The following is a 15,364-nucleotide window of genomic DNA, read 5'->3' on the forward strand; positions in this document are numbered from 1 at the left end:
GGCTCAGCTGGTAAAGAATCCGCCTGCAATGTGGGAGACCTGGATTCAGTCCCTTTGTTGAGAAGATCCCCTGGAGCCCATTCCAGTATTCTGGCCTGGAGAATTCCATGGACTGTATAGTCCATGGGGTTGCAAAGAGTCGGTCACAACTGAGCTACTTTCACTTTTCAAAACAGTAAGCCTGAACATCACTGATGGAGATTTGAAACTCATTCGGTGAGGTTCCATACAGTACGCTTTCGGCAGTTTTGTTCCAAAAGGGACAGGAAAGAGAACTGCAGTGAACCAACGCTCACAACTTAAGTGACCGCAGGATCACTGGGCGACGGCGACATTCTTGCTATCCAATCGCCGGGGAATCTGGAGAGAACCCTTTGGATTGGTCAGAGAAAACATCCCTCCAAGTTCATTGAAGGAGGGGCTTGGCGTGGGCGCGGCCGGCAGAGCATTTTGGCCAATCAGAGAACGCATGGGGGCGGGCTTGGCCGCAAGAGGGTGGAATGGAGCCTTTCTGAAGGCGACTATCCGCCAATCAGATCCGCCTGTCGCGAACGGAGGGGGCGTGGCCTCCGGCGGTGGGTTCCCTACTGCTTGGGCCCAAGCGCAGAGGAGGTGGGGCCCGGGCGGGCCTGGGCGGGGCGAGCGGTGTCGGCGGCGGAGCCGGATGCGGGCGGCGCCGCGGCAGCGGCGGCCCTGGGGATGGGCGGAGCCCCGGCCGCCAGTGCTGGTGGCCGCTGCGAGCGGCCGCCTCTGCTCCCGCGCGTTGCTGGTACCCAGGGTGGCGGTATGCTGGGAAAAGGAGTAGTCGGCGGTGGCGGCGGCACCAAGGCGCCCAAGCCCTCTTTCGTGTCGTACGTGCGCCCCGAGGTGAGGGGGCGTCGCGCGGGCAGGGCGTCGTGCTGGAGTGGCAGGGGCGGGGGGCGCCGGGAGCCCCTTCCCTGCCTCCCGAGGGCCGCGAGCGCTTCTTGCCCGTGTGCCGGAGGGGAGCTGAGCGGGATGAAGGCCCAGGGGCGCGCTGGGACTCCTCGCGGGCCCGGGTGGGATTCCCCGACGCGGGCGGGCAGGTGCTCGAGTGCAGGGCCCACCTCACCGGGATACCAGGTGAAGGGGCCCTGGCCGGGAAGGTCCTGCGGCCCGGCTGGCTCCTAGCTACAGTAGAGGGGAGCTGGGGTTTGGGGCACCACGGGAGGGGAAGGGCTGGGGGGACTGACCACCCCCCGCCCCAACTCCGGGGACCTGCGTAGAGCTTGCAATCCCGGCGGGTGGGTCTGCCCTGCTCTTGGCATTTCTCAGTGAGTCTGTAGAGCTTGCTTATCTCAGCTGCTTGCTTCTAAGAGTGCTATGATGCCGCTGGCGGGACCCAGTGCCCTGCTTCCCGCTTCCCATCAGCACTACTGGGAGAAAGTGGGGTCGGTCCCGGCCTCAATCAGTATCTGTCTCTTCCTTGTAAATTCCCCTCTGTCGCTTCTTCCCCCTTTGATTTCACTCCCTCAGCATCAGCCTTTCCACCTCCTTACTTTCCTCCTGGAGTTTTAGTGTCAAGTTCATTCATTCATTCAGAAGATATTTTTTGAGCTCCTACTCAGGGCCAAACACTGTTCTAAACTGCTTGGGGTATACATCAGTAAACAGAATAAATATCCCTGTTCTCTGGGAGCTTATCTGAGGGAGAGAGGAGTAAACAATCGGTAAAATAGATATAAGTAATTATATGGTATATTAGAAGTTGCCAGTGGGATAAAAATAGGGATTGACTGATGGCCCAGGGGGCAAAGAACCTGCCTGCCAATGCAGGAGACACAGAGGACTTGGGTATGATTCCTAGGTTGGGAAGATGCCCTGGAGGAAGGCATGGCAACCTTCCTGGATTCTTACCTGGAGAATCTTGATGGACAGAGGAGCCTGGAGGGCTACAGTACTTAGGGTCGCAAAGAATTGAACATGACAGACTAACACTTTTCTTTTTTCAATTATATGGTATATTGAAAGTTGAAAAGTATGGTGGGAAAAGAAAAGACCCCCTTTTCTTCTTTGCATTTGGGCATCTGAGCAAAGACTTGAAGGATGCTTGGGATCTGAGGGTAGAGTCTGGAGTGTTGGAGGGCCGTCAAGGAAACCAGCCCTGCAGAGTCCAGTGAGGGAGGGGGATGCCCGAGTCCCCGGAGAGGAAGTTAGGCTGCAACTCGTAGGCCACGCTGAGCTCCTGATCCAAATGCTTGATTAGATGCATTTTCATTTTTGATTTCTGAAGAGTTTTTTTTCCCTGCTCCTCTCTTAGGACTTTAATCAGCAACGGGTGCAGAAGCATTGGCAAATTCTTGGGCTGTCTTCCCACCTGTGTAAAGCAAAGGCAGGTGGACTGTGAGGAGAGGTCTTCATCAGGGAGTGCTTCTGTAAAACCACCAGTGAGTGGCCTGAAGCCTTTGCATGTGTATCTTTAAATTCAAATGTGTGTCTTTTTTTTCCAGTGCAGAGTACTCTTCTTATTTTTAGTCCTAATTTTAAAATAAAAACCACTTCCTCTGTAAATGCCTGATAAAGAGTCAGGGTCATCTTGAATATTCAGCAGGCTCCCTTTATAGTATCGAGGGTAAGTAATGTGGTCAGTTTCTCTTTGTGTCTTTTTGGTTGAGCCTGGGTTGAAATGCAACTGATCTTTTAACCTTTCCTCTTTAGTGAGATTCAAATGCGAGTGGAAGTCTTCTGAAATGTGGCCAGAGTTCAAGAATGTTCCAATTTTTATCCACCAAGCACACATGTTGCAATTAGGCATGTTTTCCCTCTTTGCCCTCAGCTCCTGATATATTTTCTTTGAGGGATATTAGGGAAGGGAAGTGGGTCAACCCCCAAATAAGCCTGAAGTGGTCACATTTTGCAGACCCTTATAGTTTTGGCAGTTCTCTTTCCTCGCAATAAAATGATGCTATGTAGACACTATGCTTCTTTGTTGAAATCTGTCTCTAAAGATATTTTGTGACAGAGTGTAAGGCTCTGACCTAAATTGTCGATGAGTTTTAGAAGATAAGGGAATGAAAGAGGGAGGAAGCAATTTGTCATTAAGTATCGTGTAGCTTTTGCTAGCCATTACATTATCGGAAATACGTGTGAGCGGTTTTGAGGTGTAGCTATGTGCCTCTGAGAGCCCTGGGTCTGATGAACTTCCGCTGGCTCGCTTAATAGAAGTCCTTCTGACGACTGTCATTCTGCTGTTCCTATTCCTCTCCCTCACATTGAGTTCATTGTCAGTGCTTTTCATGTGTTTCCCCATCACTTCTTTGTACGCACTTTGCTTTCGTGAGCTGGGAGGTCGCAATTTCTCACAGCTCTTTGCTGGTAGGTCGCTAAGCCACCAGAACAACCTTCAGGATGTAAGATGCCTTATGGTCCCTGTGTCCAGTGATGAACTTGTTCTTGACTGATCAGACCTTGTAAGATTTAACAGGATCTATGTTCTGTATGCCAAAGAGCCTATCAAGAGTTAGCACTTTGTATCAAAAGCAGAAGGCTTAACTGGGTAAACGTGTTTGAAGATGATGCTTTTACACATAATAGGTTTTTTTTTTTTCTCACGTGATCAGAAAGGGTTGGCATTGGACGGCCGAAAATGAGGGATAGGAGTTTACTTCCTCCATTAACGTTGGATCTTTGCCACGGTAACTTGGCTCTTCTGTCACTGATTCTCCTAAATCAGTGAACGAGCAAGTTAAAATCTTGAGCTGTAATTTAGGAACTTTGGTCGCGTTTTGTAAACTCTGCCCAAAGGGTGGCACATCAATAAATTTGATAAATAGGAAGTCGATGGTTTTGGAAGCTGAGGTGAACAGGAGGGAGAGAGTTGGGCCGGTCTTGGTGGTACCCAATGGCTGGTACCTGAAAATATGTCAGCACCTTCATCCCAACATAGGCCCAGGCACAAGGTGCCTCTGTGAATGGAACCCTGGATGCTGAGCTCTGCTTCAGCGAGGTGTTAGCTTATAGTTTGGGTGCCAGCTCTTCTTTTCTTGTACAGAAAACACGTGTTTGAATTATGGTGATTTCAGAAACGATTAGTGTTCATTGTAGAAAAATAAGACAATGTAGATAAGCAAACATTTTTTTAACGGAAAAATTGCAAGCTTATTAGTGACTTGGAGTGTTATCCTGTCAGATGTGTGTGTAGGGCATATATATATATATATATATATATATATATATTTACCAAAATGGGATTAATATTGCTGATCGCATTATTTTATAATCTGCCCATTTCACCAGAAATGTATATTGTAAATGTCTTACCTTGTCAGTTGTCAACTGTAACTTCTTTTTAAATTAGACCCCTTTTCCTCAACAGAGACAGACAGTGTGATGGGAGATGTTAGGTAGCACAAAGAGGCCAGGAAGGTAGTATGGTTTTAAAATGGTTTTCTGGTCAGTTACCTTCTCTGGTACCGAAGGACAACTGATTTCCTTAAGACTGTCAGTATTCTGCTCAGTTACCTTGAGATTGTAAACTGCTTTGGTAATTCTTAGTGGTTAGAAATGCTTACTGTCTGTACTTGGCAGCTTGTACTAATAAATAAAGCACCACGGTGTGTGTGCTCAGCTGCTCAGTCATATCCAACTCTCTGCGACCTCATGGTCTGTAGCCTGCCAGGCTCCTCAGTCCATGGAATTCTCCAGGCAAGAATATTGGAGTGGGTAGCCATCCCCTTCTCCAGGGGATCTTCCGACCCAGGGATTGAACCCAGGTCTCCCACACTGCAGGCGGATTCTTCACTGCTGAGCCACCAGGGAAACCCCATTAAATGGTGGTCCTAGGAGAAAGTTCTGATTTGATAAGAACCGGTTCTCTTGTGATGAGAGAGCTGAATAAATGCCTCGGGGTGCTGTGTGTTGCCTTCTGAAACTAAGACCAGGAAGAATTCAGCTTTGAGAGTCTGCTCTACTTGTGCCCGTGTTTGTGTGGTGTGCCAAATATGGTTAAGATGTACTTTCTAGTTGAGTTTAGGTCAGTGTTTGACTTGAACGTACTAGTAATAGTTATTAGTTACTTAGTTGTGAATTTTTAGAGTTGGAAGACAATATAGAGATGACCCAGTCTGCCCATGAACTCTTGGTCTGTTCTGTTGATGTGGAAATGAGGCCCTTAGGGTTAATTGTCCTGCCCATGGGTACAGTGCTTTTGTAGAGCAGGGTTAAGAGCTGTCTCCTGAGGCCAGCAGTGCCTGTGACTAAGCCAGACCCACAGGAGTTCAGGAAAGGTTTTACGGAGATTTGAGAACAGACAAGAGATGTGAAGACTGAGAAAAGTCCAAAAAATCCAGATTTAAGAGCCGATGCTTTGCATTGATTCCCCCAGGGAGAATAATGCATCTGGTTGCCTCTTCCTCACTTAGGGCTGTTTCTTTTGGTGGGGGGAAGTGAACCTGTGATCCTGTGTGCTTCCCAGAGCTAGAACTGTGGGTATATATTAAAATTAAAAAAAAATTTTACTGGTATTGATTAGGCACTTCTGTGTCCCAGAAACTCCTTATCTCATTTCGTCCTCATCTGTCTTATGTGGTGAATACTACTGTGACCTCTCTTTTTTGTGTCCAGACGTGCAAAGTGAGACCCAGAGAGTTCCTTGCTCAGGGTCACAGCTGGCGAGGGTTGGTGCCAGGATTTAAACTAGGGTGGTCGGACTCCAGGGCCATTCTCTTATCCCTCTGTGAATGCCAGGGATATCGTTAGTGAAGCATACTTGTAGGCATGCCTGGTGTTTGCACATGAGAGTGCTTTTTCCTGTTCTCTGGCAGCAGTTTCTTTCTTGGCTTTTGTTAGTTTGTCCACCAGGGGATCATGAGCAGATATGGGGCTCATTGGAGATATGATTAATTTGTTCAACAGGTACTTACTCAGCACCGGGTGGTGATTGGCACTGTTCTAGATGTTGGGGGTCCAGAACAGATGAAATAATTGAGATTATTTTTTTGGTGGAACACGATGGTATTGAACTGTTAATACCAATTTTGATGACTTTGATGGGTCGATGACAAGAAGAGATTGGCTTATCCTGAAACAGACCTCCTTCCTCAATTCTAGCAAGAAAGGAGTACCTCTGAAAGCAAAATCTAGATCCTGTGACTTCTTCTCCTTGAGCTTCGAGATCATCGGTAGTGACTTCACAGGCTGTTAAAGGACATGAAGAGTTCTTCCTGAAACGACCACTTTCCTAGCTGTGGCTCTAGCCTGATGATCTGTCCAGAGCTTCCGCTTTTTCTCTGCTGCTTGTGCTTCCTGCGGCATCTCCCTGGGTCCCTTCCAGCACCACACAGCTTCTGCAGACAGAGCACCAGAAGATGTCAGGAGACTAATGTAGGCAGTCCTGCCTGCAGCCAGCAGCACAGTGGCCACTGCGACAGCCCCCACTGCGGCCACCACTCTTCCGCACCCTGCTTCTGTCTCTGACCTTAAAACCAGCCGTGCTGTTAGAGTCTCAGGCTGTGGGACACCCATGCTTAGACACTTAGACGTTCTGGGTCCTTCTCTGCACATGCTCAGCGGGATTTTGGTGTCCTTTGACTACTTCCCCAGGAAACCGTCCTGTGTCACAGTGTGCATCAGAGAGGACTCAGTTTTTAGGGGGTCAGAAAAAAATTTTTTAACCACTATAAAAGATGTATACCTTATTTTTATGATAAAGACAATATTGCCGACTTTGGAAGTTAGGAAAATGAAGCTACCTTAATTATGCTACCCTAATAACCCAAGTGACTCTTTCCATTTTTTCTTTCAGTATGTCCAGGCTTGGTCTGTGTCTTACACGGTTGCAAACACAGTATGTGTAAAGACTTAGAGCCTGCCCTGTGGTAATCATGACTGAAGGTGGTACCACTGATTCCTGTCAGCAGGGCAGACACTTAAGAGCTGGTTTTCCAGCAGGGAGCCACCCTCAGGTTTCCATGCGACGTCTTTTTTTTTTTTTTTTTCCACTTACTTTTGGCCGCACTGGGTCTTCATTGCTGCATGTGGACTTCTCTCTATTTGCAGCGAGTGGGGGCCACTCTTCAGTTGTGGTCCAAGGGCTTCTCTTTGCAGTGGCTTCTCTTGTGGTGGAGCACAGGCCCTGGGGCACATGGGCTTCTGTAATTGTGGTGCACGGCTTAGCCTCCCTGCAGCATGTGGGATCTTCCCAGACCAGGGATCGAACCCGTGTCCTCTGCACTGGCAGGTGGATTCTTAGCTACTGGACCACCAGGGAAGTCCACACTAGTGACTTCTGATGTGCTTTTTTGGAGACCCCAAGGAGAACAGAGGGTTTGTAGTTTAATGAATCACTTAGAATCAGCCTCTTGAGGTAGATTGGGAGGTAGGATTGAACCGGAATAATTTTGCCAACCTCTAATCTGCTGCTGCTTCGGAAGGAAGAAGAGAGGAGGTAGACATGGAGAGGGGCCCCAGCAGTGAGCAAACCTTTCCAGTAGCTGGAAGGGCCACAGGGCCTCCCCCTTCCCCTAGTCCCCTCTGCATACCTGGGCATCACTCTCCAGGGAAAGCAACCACTTGTCATTCCTCTGTCTTGCTGCCTATGCATGAGGCCAGTCCTTCCAAGCCTCAGTTGTATTTTTACTGGAAAAGTGGAAATAATGACATCTGTCTTATCTGATAGGTGTATGTGAACATTTATGAATCTGAACTGTGATTGTGCACAGCGGGTGCTGCTTAGCAGAGAACTTGGCCGCTAGCTGGGTAACCTTAAGGAGATAGAACTTGGCCGCTAGCTGGGTAACCTTCAGGAGATGTGGGCTTTCATTGTTACTTTTACTCAGGAGCCCCCTGGAGGGTTCCAGAAAGTACTCAGTCACCAGTCTTAGAATACAGAAATCTTTCCCTAAGCTAAGGTGTTAATGACAGTGGAGTATTTTAGTTGTTGCCGTTGTTGCCATGGCACCGTGCCCGGAAAGTTCACTGTGTGGTAACTCTTTCTTAGAGTGTTTTTCACTATCTCTGAAAGTTTCTTTTCCTCTTTTCTTATTTCCTTTTTACTTTTGAGAATGCTTTGATTATATTTAAAATTCCAACCTAATGAGAACACTGAGCGGTCGGCGTTTTTTCATTGTTAGCATTTGGCCTTTGACATTTTGCTGGATTCATTCTGTGGACTTATTTTTTCCTCTCTCCTCATTTCTGAGTCTTTCCATCATAGGCCACATTTTATGCATTTATCACATCTGGTCAATGATTTACTGAAGATACGAGTAAGGAAAATCAGATCACCTCTGGGAGTAATAATTCTCTTTACGTGCTCCAAAGGCAGTAGCCAGATCGAGTGCTGTTTTGACTTTAAACGCTTCAGTCCTTGTACACCTCGCTGCTGGGCGGCCTTTCAGAGGAGAAGTCTGAGCCCTCACTTGTTTGCTTTGTGGGGAGAGGGTGGCTTCGGCCAGGAGAAAAGCAGGGCTTGTGCATGAGAGCGCTGGCCACAGGGGTGGCATATTTTGAAGTCTGCCTTTTCTCTGGTCACAGATTGTCAGCCGCTGTTTCAGGCAGTGATCCTGAACTGCTGGATTTTTGTTTGTTTGTTTGTTCTTGTTTTTGCTGAGAGGGCTGCTTTTTTTTTTTTTTTAAGATCCCTGAGAATGCCTTTGATGGGAATGGTCCCAGTTTTTTGGATGAAAAAATCTCACTCTTCTACCCTTTTCTCCATACATAAGATCATATCCCTGTTTTGCTTGAATCCCTTGAGATCTGCTTCCTGGTGTGACTTCCCCTCTCTGAGCCTCCCTTTGATCTTCATCTAACGTTGGGTGCCCATCTTCCTGGCAGGCTTATTTTGAGCATGAGCAGAAACACCATGTACGCCCAAACAATAACTTGAATTGGGAGAATTATTGAGTGTTGCTACCATTTGCTAAGCACTGTGTTAGAATTAGGAATGAGAGAAAAAAGCAGTCTGTGCACTCGGGAGGCCCACATTCTGCCGGTGAGATGGCACGTCGACAGATGGCTGTGTTGCACGGAGGTAGGTGCTGCCTGTTGACAAGGGAGGAGCGCATGACGCTCCCGGGCATGGAGGAGGGCCCGCTGCGGCCCCACAGCAGCATCTGGCCTCATTGGGAGGCTGCGTGGGACTTGGAAAGGGCAGCGTTGACATGGGCTCCGGTGTGGGGAGGAGGAGGCTGCAAGCAAGAGGGACAAGTTGGAAGACTCACAGGTGCGTGGGGACCAGGTGGTCGGACCATCTGTCGTCATCTCTTATATAAGGTGCACGTGGGCCTTGTGAATGCGGCAGGTCCTAAAGAGTAGAATCCGGGGGTACCGCTGGGACCTGCAGTTTGTTCCCTGTTTTCTGTGGATGCTGCTGTGTAGGTCAGCCTGGCTCTTGGTGAGCCTGTAGGCAGCTTCTCATTTGCCCCAGTTCCTCTTGTTCCAAGATCATGGAAGAGCTACTGCCCCAAGGCTTTCAGCTCCTTGCCAGCTCCTCTGCTGACCTGACATCTATACATAGCAGCCCTGAGGGGCTTCCCTGGTAGCTCAGGTGGTGAAGAATATGCCTGCAATGCAGGAAACCCGGGCTCAATTCCTGGCTAGGGAAGATCCCCTGGAGAAGGGATAGGCTACCCACTCCAGTATTCCTGGGCTTCCCTGGTGGTTCAGACAGTAAAGAATCTGCCTACAGTGTGTAAGACCTGGGTTCGATCTCGGTGGGGAAGATCCCCTGGAGGAGGGTTATGACAACCCACTCCAGTATTCTTGCTTGGAGAATCCCCATGGACAGAGGAGACTGATGAGCTACAGTTTATGGGGTCACAAAGAGCCAGACACAACTGAGTGACTAAGCACAGCCCAGCACAGCCCTGGAGGGGGACAAGGAGGGCACACACAGAAGGCAGTGCCATGTGTTCCTGCAGCTGCTGTTGGTCTCATCAGGTAGCTTAAATGATAGACTTTGGTGGTCTCGTGACCGGCCTCTGACCTCTTCTCCTAGCGCTTGTGTGCATTCCAGCACTGCCCTCCTCACTCTCAGTGTCATGAGGGGCATGGCTTTGGAATCAGAGTTTTGCTACTCACTGTTTGGATTTAGGCTGGGTATGTAAGTTCTCTAAGCCTCAGTTTCTTAGTCTGTATAATGGGAATAAAGGTCATAGTATCCAGCCCATACTAATGTCGTTAGTCTCAAGTGAGGCCCTCCATGGAGAGTTGCTGACTCAGTACAACTTGGCTTGTAGTAAATGCTTCGGAAATGTTAACTGCAGTACTTGCTGTTAAGTCTTCACCCCAGAAGTCGCAGCTGTGTGTCTTCGTTCATGTGCCCTTGTCTTTGGCCACTAGAGCGGGTCCCGATAACGGCCAGACTTGACTTCGTTCCTCTTGAGCATCATTCTTCGTTCGCCCTCTCAGAGGCGTGAGTCTGGAGCTGGGGGCGGTGTCCCCGCTGTGGGATCCTGCCATACCCACAGTGTGTGCCCTTCCCATCTCTCTTCCAGCATGGTTTTCTTTCTCAGTGAGCTGTCATGGATGCCCTCTCTGCCCTCCTGTAACAGTATCTTCCCTTGTCTCGGGGCTGGGGGCCCTGGGGTTTGGGCAGCATCTTAGGTCCTGGGACTTTGCCTCCTGTTCAGCTCCGCTTCCTTCCTTCCCAGCTGCTGCCAGCACCTCTCTCATTTCCTCAGTACTGTGTGGTCCAGACCAAGCACCTCCTCTGATGCTCGGGGCCACCAACTGCAGCTGCTTACCTTACACAGGTTTTCCCACCTGCCACTGCTCCCTTTGGAGCCCTCCTCCCCCAGACACCCCTCACATCACGGCCAGGCTCCTTTTGGACACTGCCTTGACATGTCATTTTCCTAGTTAAGGGTCTTTCATGCCCCCTGCCCCTTTCACTGGTCCGAACTTCAGCACCGTTCCCAGGCTCACCCAGATTCTGCCTGCTTCTGGTTTGTTGATAGAGCAATAGCTTGGATTCAGGAACCTTGGGCTGTGGCCATTTCTTATCTGAGTGTCTTTGAGAAAGCCCCTTCACCTCTTTGGGTCTCATTTCCTGGATTAGGCAAGTGTTTTTAAACAATATTTTGTTCAAGGAGCTTTTTTAAAAAAGAAAAACCCACAGCATGATTCTTGAACAACTTTTTCAAAACTCAGTGTCCCCAGTCCTGCTTTAGAGATTCAGATATGACCCCCGGGGGTGGTGGGAAGGGTGTATGTGGGGGTGTGTGGGGAGTGGGAGGGAGACCTGCAGTAGGAACCTGTAGTATTTTTCAGTTCGCTAGCATCTCTTCCTTCAGCCCCTCTTAAGAACTGCTGTTTCAGATGAAATCACAGAGGAAGCCCAAGAATAGAGACAGACCAGAAAAGAGAGGGTGTGAGAAGTGCAGTGTGAAGGCCCCCGGCCAGGCGGAGCCGAGGGCTCCTGTTCCTTCAGCCCCTTTGTGTTCCCAGGTCTTTCCTCGTGCCTGGCGGCCTCCCTGCTCTGCCTCTGTGGCACAGGCTGACTGTGGCTACGGGCTTCGATGGCGCCATCGAGCGTTTACTGTCGACTCCTTTGTGCTCTGTGTCTGCGGCTCTTATTTCCCCGACAGGACTGTAAGCTCCTCCAGGGCAGGGCCGTAGTGCCCACCACTCAGCGTGGCCTTGTGGAGCTCATGGTGGCTTCAGGGAGGGTGAATGGGCGGTGGCTCGGCCCCCATGGGAGAGGGCCTCAGAAGGTCGCTGGCGGGCCCTTCACTCGGGTCGTGTTCCCCTCTCCTGCAGAGTGAGCTTTGGGGGCTGAGGTTGAGAACTATACGAGGAACTTCAGCGTGATCACTGATTTGACTCTGGGTCTTTGTGCCCCAAGAGTCTGCTTTGGCAGGAGATGTTTTGCCTAAAAATATTCCTTTTCACTGTCACTGTGGTGCTGAGGTTGGTAGGCTGTTGACCTGCATGGATGCCTGAAGCCCAGCTGTTGCCTGCAGTGTGTCTTGGGCCGCCCTTAGCTTCCTCAGGCAGCTCCTGAGCTCAGACCCTGTCTTCTGGAATTGAGCCAGCTCTTTGGCGAGGTCAGATCTGTGGGTTTTGAGGCTTATGCTGCCCACGGGCTCACCATTTCCTCTCTAGCTTGAGTTTCCTACCAGGGAGAATGTGATAAAGGGTTTGGATTATTTAAAGGCCTGGGGAGTGCCTGGTAAGAGTGATCCTTGCTAAGAAGCACTGATAAGCCTTCCACTGCTGTGCAGTGGGTGATGAGCTGTCAAAACAGGTGAGGGCTTTACCAGGGATCATCTTGGCGAGCAGTTACTTTCTTCCTTCAAAAAAATCTGAGATAAGGGGGACTAGCAGGAGATCTAAATGGGAGAGAAAGGATTTAGAATGATACATGAATGAGGTCTGGCTCAGCTGTTGGTGGTGGGGGAGTTGGCGGTAAGGGCGCCGTGGGAGGTTGTTGCCTGTTTCCCCTGCCCTGGAGACTTGTCAGAGTCGACGAGACACTTAATAGTACTATTTTGTAATAAGAGAAAAGTTTAAGATTGTCTGCCTAGGGCTGTGGGAAGAATGGGGTGACTGCTCTTGGGTAAAGGCACCTTTGGGTACCTGAATATATTCTAGAGTTGACTCTGGTGGCAGTTGTACAATCCTGTGAGTGGACTGATAAACACCTCGATTTGTATACTTTAAATGGGTGAATTTTTTGGTATGGGAGTTATGTCTTAATAAACTCTTATGGAATCACAGTTTATGAATCAGAAGGACCAAACTTGGGGTCTGAAGTCTTGAGTTCTAGCTTCACCACCTGTTTAGCCCTCTGAGCCTGGGCACATCATCTAACCTCCTGGAGCTTCACTGGTTTTATCTGTGAAGTAAGAATGAAAATTCCTTATGGGATTGTTGTTAAGACAAACGACACAGGGCATGTGAAATAGGACATAGTAAAACCTCTGCTAATTACATATTTACATGTTTAAGTTAGTCTGTTTCTGTGGATAATGGATGTTTAGCCTGAAGTGCTCCTGAGAGTTCCCAGCTCGCCCTGTGAAATGAACACTGCTTGTGGCTGAGAACTGATTTGCATGATGTGTAAAGAGCAGAGTCCTTAAAACCCGGTCTCGAACTGCATCATGTCTGTGGTCTGGGACCTTGAGTCCAGACAGAGTGTGTCAGTGTGTCAGATGCTGACATCGTGCTTCAGTGTAACAGTAATTGTTGCTTATCTCCACCTGCCAAGGCAGTGTACTGTTAGCAGAGTCGAGCTGTGGTCAGCGGCAAAGCTGGTACCTGGTCAGGCTGACTCGGCAGGGTGCAGAGTCATCTGTCCAGGAGTTGGGGGCCCGCAGCCTTGGAAATCGGCTCCAGGAAACAAACCCTAAATTGATTTCTCCAGCTTCCTAGGCCTCAACAGTAGATAGACTCGCTCAGTCTCTAAACTCCATCCTTAGTGATCAGGCTTCTGATTCAGAGTCTGTTTTTGAACATGCCCCTGCCTTACTGATGAAACTAGAGTGTGTTTCAGGAAGCCAGCTAAGGAAGAGGTGTGAGGAAAGGTCAGTGATACTTACCACTGATCACAAACGTAGGTAGTAGTTTTTGTTCATTTATTCTTAAGCTTTAAAATTAAAAAAAGCTTTTTTTCGTTTGAAGTATAGTCAGTGTACAGTATTATAGAAGTTGGGCCTCCCAGGTGGTTCAGTGGTGAAGAATCCTCCTGCCAGTGGAGAATACATGGGTTCGATCCCTGGGTCGGGAAGATCCTGGAGAAGGAAATGGCAACCCTCTCCAGTATTCTTGCCTGGAAAATTCCATGGACAGGGGAATCTGGCAGGCTACAGTTCATGGACTTGCGAAGAGTCGGACACGACTGAGTGACTAAGCACACACACACGTTATATAAGTTATAGGTGTGCAACAGTATTAGGTAGTCAGTTTGAATAGAATTGTCTCAAGAACTGTGTTTAGGATTAAAAAATATTACCAGGATCAAGAATTGTTTTTCTCTTTGTATTTTGTTATGCATGCTTTCAGTAGACTTTTATTGGCATTTTGCTATCTAGGAGCATATATCTTGTTGAGGCTAAAAATACGAAAAGTACAGCTCCAGCCCCTGCTTAGCATCACTCGGGGAGACAGACAAGGAAAGAGACTATTGCAGTCTAAGAAAGGCTTGCAGAGGACTTGAACTATGTGGCAGTGGGCTGGATGGAGAATTGGCTGGGCGGGACTGGCGAGGGGGATGAGGGGCCCTGTGGGTCCAAGGGCGGGATAGTGGCAAGGCAGTGCAAAGGTAATCAGAAGTGTGCAGTGTGCCCGATGGTGGCTGGGGTAAGTGCAGCAGCCAGGGCTGACGGGTGCAGATGGCTTCTGGAGCTGTCGGGAAAGCAGAGCAGACAGAAATACGAGAGGCAAGGGAGAGCTGAGAATGACTGCCGGGTGGATGCAGGGCTGGAGTCCAGAGGACCGCAGGTTCAGGGAGGGATGGGGGAAGTGATGAGCTGATTTAGAAATGGGAATTTGGAGAGTCTGAGGGCCTTTCCAGTGCGAGTAGCTGGGAGGCTGTCTGGGGTCCAGATCCGGATCCCTGAAGAGGAGTCTGGAGTAAAGGTCCGTTTGAGGGGAGGAGGGCCATCAGCACGGGTTGCTGGAGAGTTTCCCCAAGGAGCAGAGGACCTGTGAGGAGATGCCCAGGAGGGAGATGAGGAAGAGCAGCCAGACAGTGGGTCGGTTGTTTGGCCCGGAACTCATTTCTGCTGATTCTCAGGTCTCAGCCTAAATGACACTTCCTGAGGGTAGCCATCTTTTCTGACCTCCCCTCCACGTGTGCTGGGTGTTGGTGCCGCGTCCCTGCCGTGGCCTGCCCACCCCCGGCGTGGCCCTGCACACGTGGAGTCACGCTTGCCCCTGCCGCGGTCGGACCGTTTGCTCTGGGGACGGTGGGGCTGTGCGCGGTGTTCACGCCCGCATTTGCTGTGCTGGTACAGCGGGTGCCTAAGAAAGGACAGTGCAGTCGGTGAAAGAGCGTCTGAAAGGCCGGGGGAGGAGACAGCGTTGCCTGGGAGGATGTGGTTGGTGGGCAGGCCCAGGATTGTTGCAGCGAAGGGAACGGTGCTGGGCAGGCAGGCCCAGGCTCAGGTCCCGCTTCACTTACCCTTGGTCAGCCTCGATTTCCTCGTCTCTAAAATGGGAGCAGTAATGTCAGTCAAGAGTGGAAAGGATTAAGTGAGATGACGGGTAAAAAGAGAACCTTCTGTCGGTGTCTAATATTAATATGTTATTGGCTTCCCAGGTGGCACAAGTGGTAAAGAACCCACCTGCCAATGTAGGAGATGTAAGACACACAGATTCCATCCCTGGATTGAGAAGATTCCCCTGGAGGAGGGCATGGTAACCCACTCCAGTATTCTTGCCTGGAGAATCCCCATGGACAGAGGAG

General features: G+C 49.6%; 1 protein-coding gene across 1 annotated transcript in view; it reads left to right on the forward strand.

Moving 5' to 3' along the window:
- Nucleotides 1-720: 720 nt before the first annotated feature.
- MTMR12 (myotubularin related protein 12) overlaps nucleotides 721-15,364 on the forward strand; it is a 66,184-nt gene continuing 51,540 nt past the window's right edge. Inside the window, exon 1 of the mRNA XM_004017068.6 lies at nucleotides 721-867. Coding sequence (XP_004017117.3) covers nucleotides 787-867 — 81 coding nt within the window. The 5' untranslated portion in view covers nucleotides 721-786. The remainder of the gene's footprint in view (nucleotides 868-15,364) is intronic.

The sequence above is a fragment of the Ovis aries genome, chromosome 16, assembly GCF_016772045.2.
Source record: "Ovis aries strain OAR_USU_Benz2616 breed Rambouillet chromosome 16, ARS-UI_Ramb_v3.0, whole genome shotgun sequence".
NCBI lineage: Eukaryota > Metazoa > Chordata > Mammalia > Artiodactyla > Bovidae > Ovis > Ovis aries.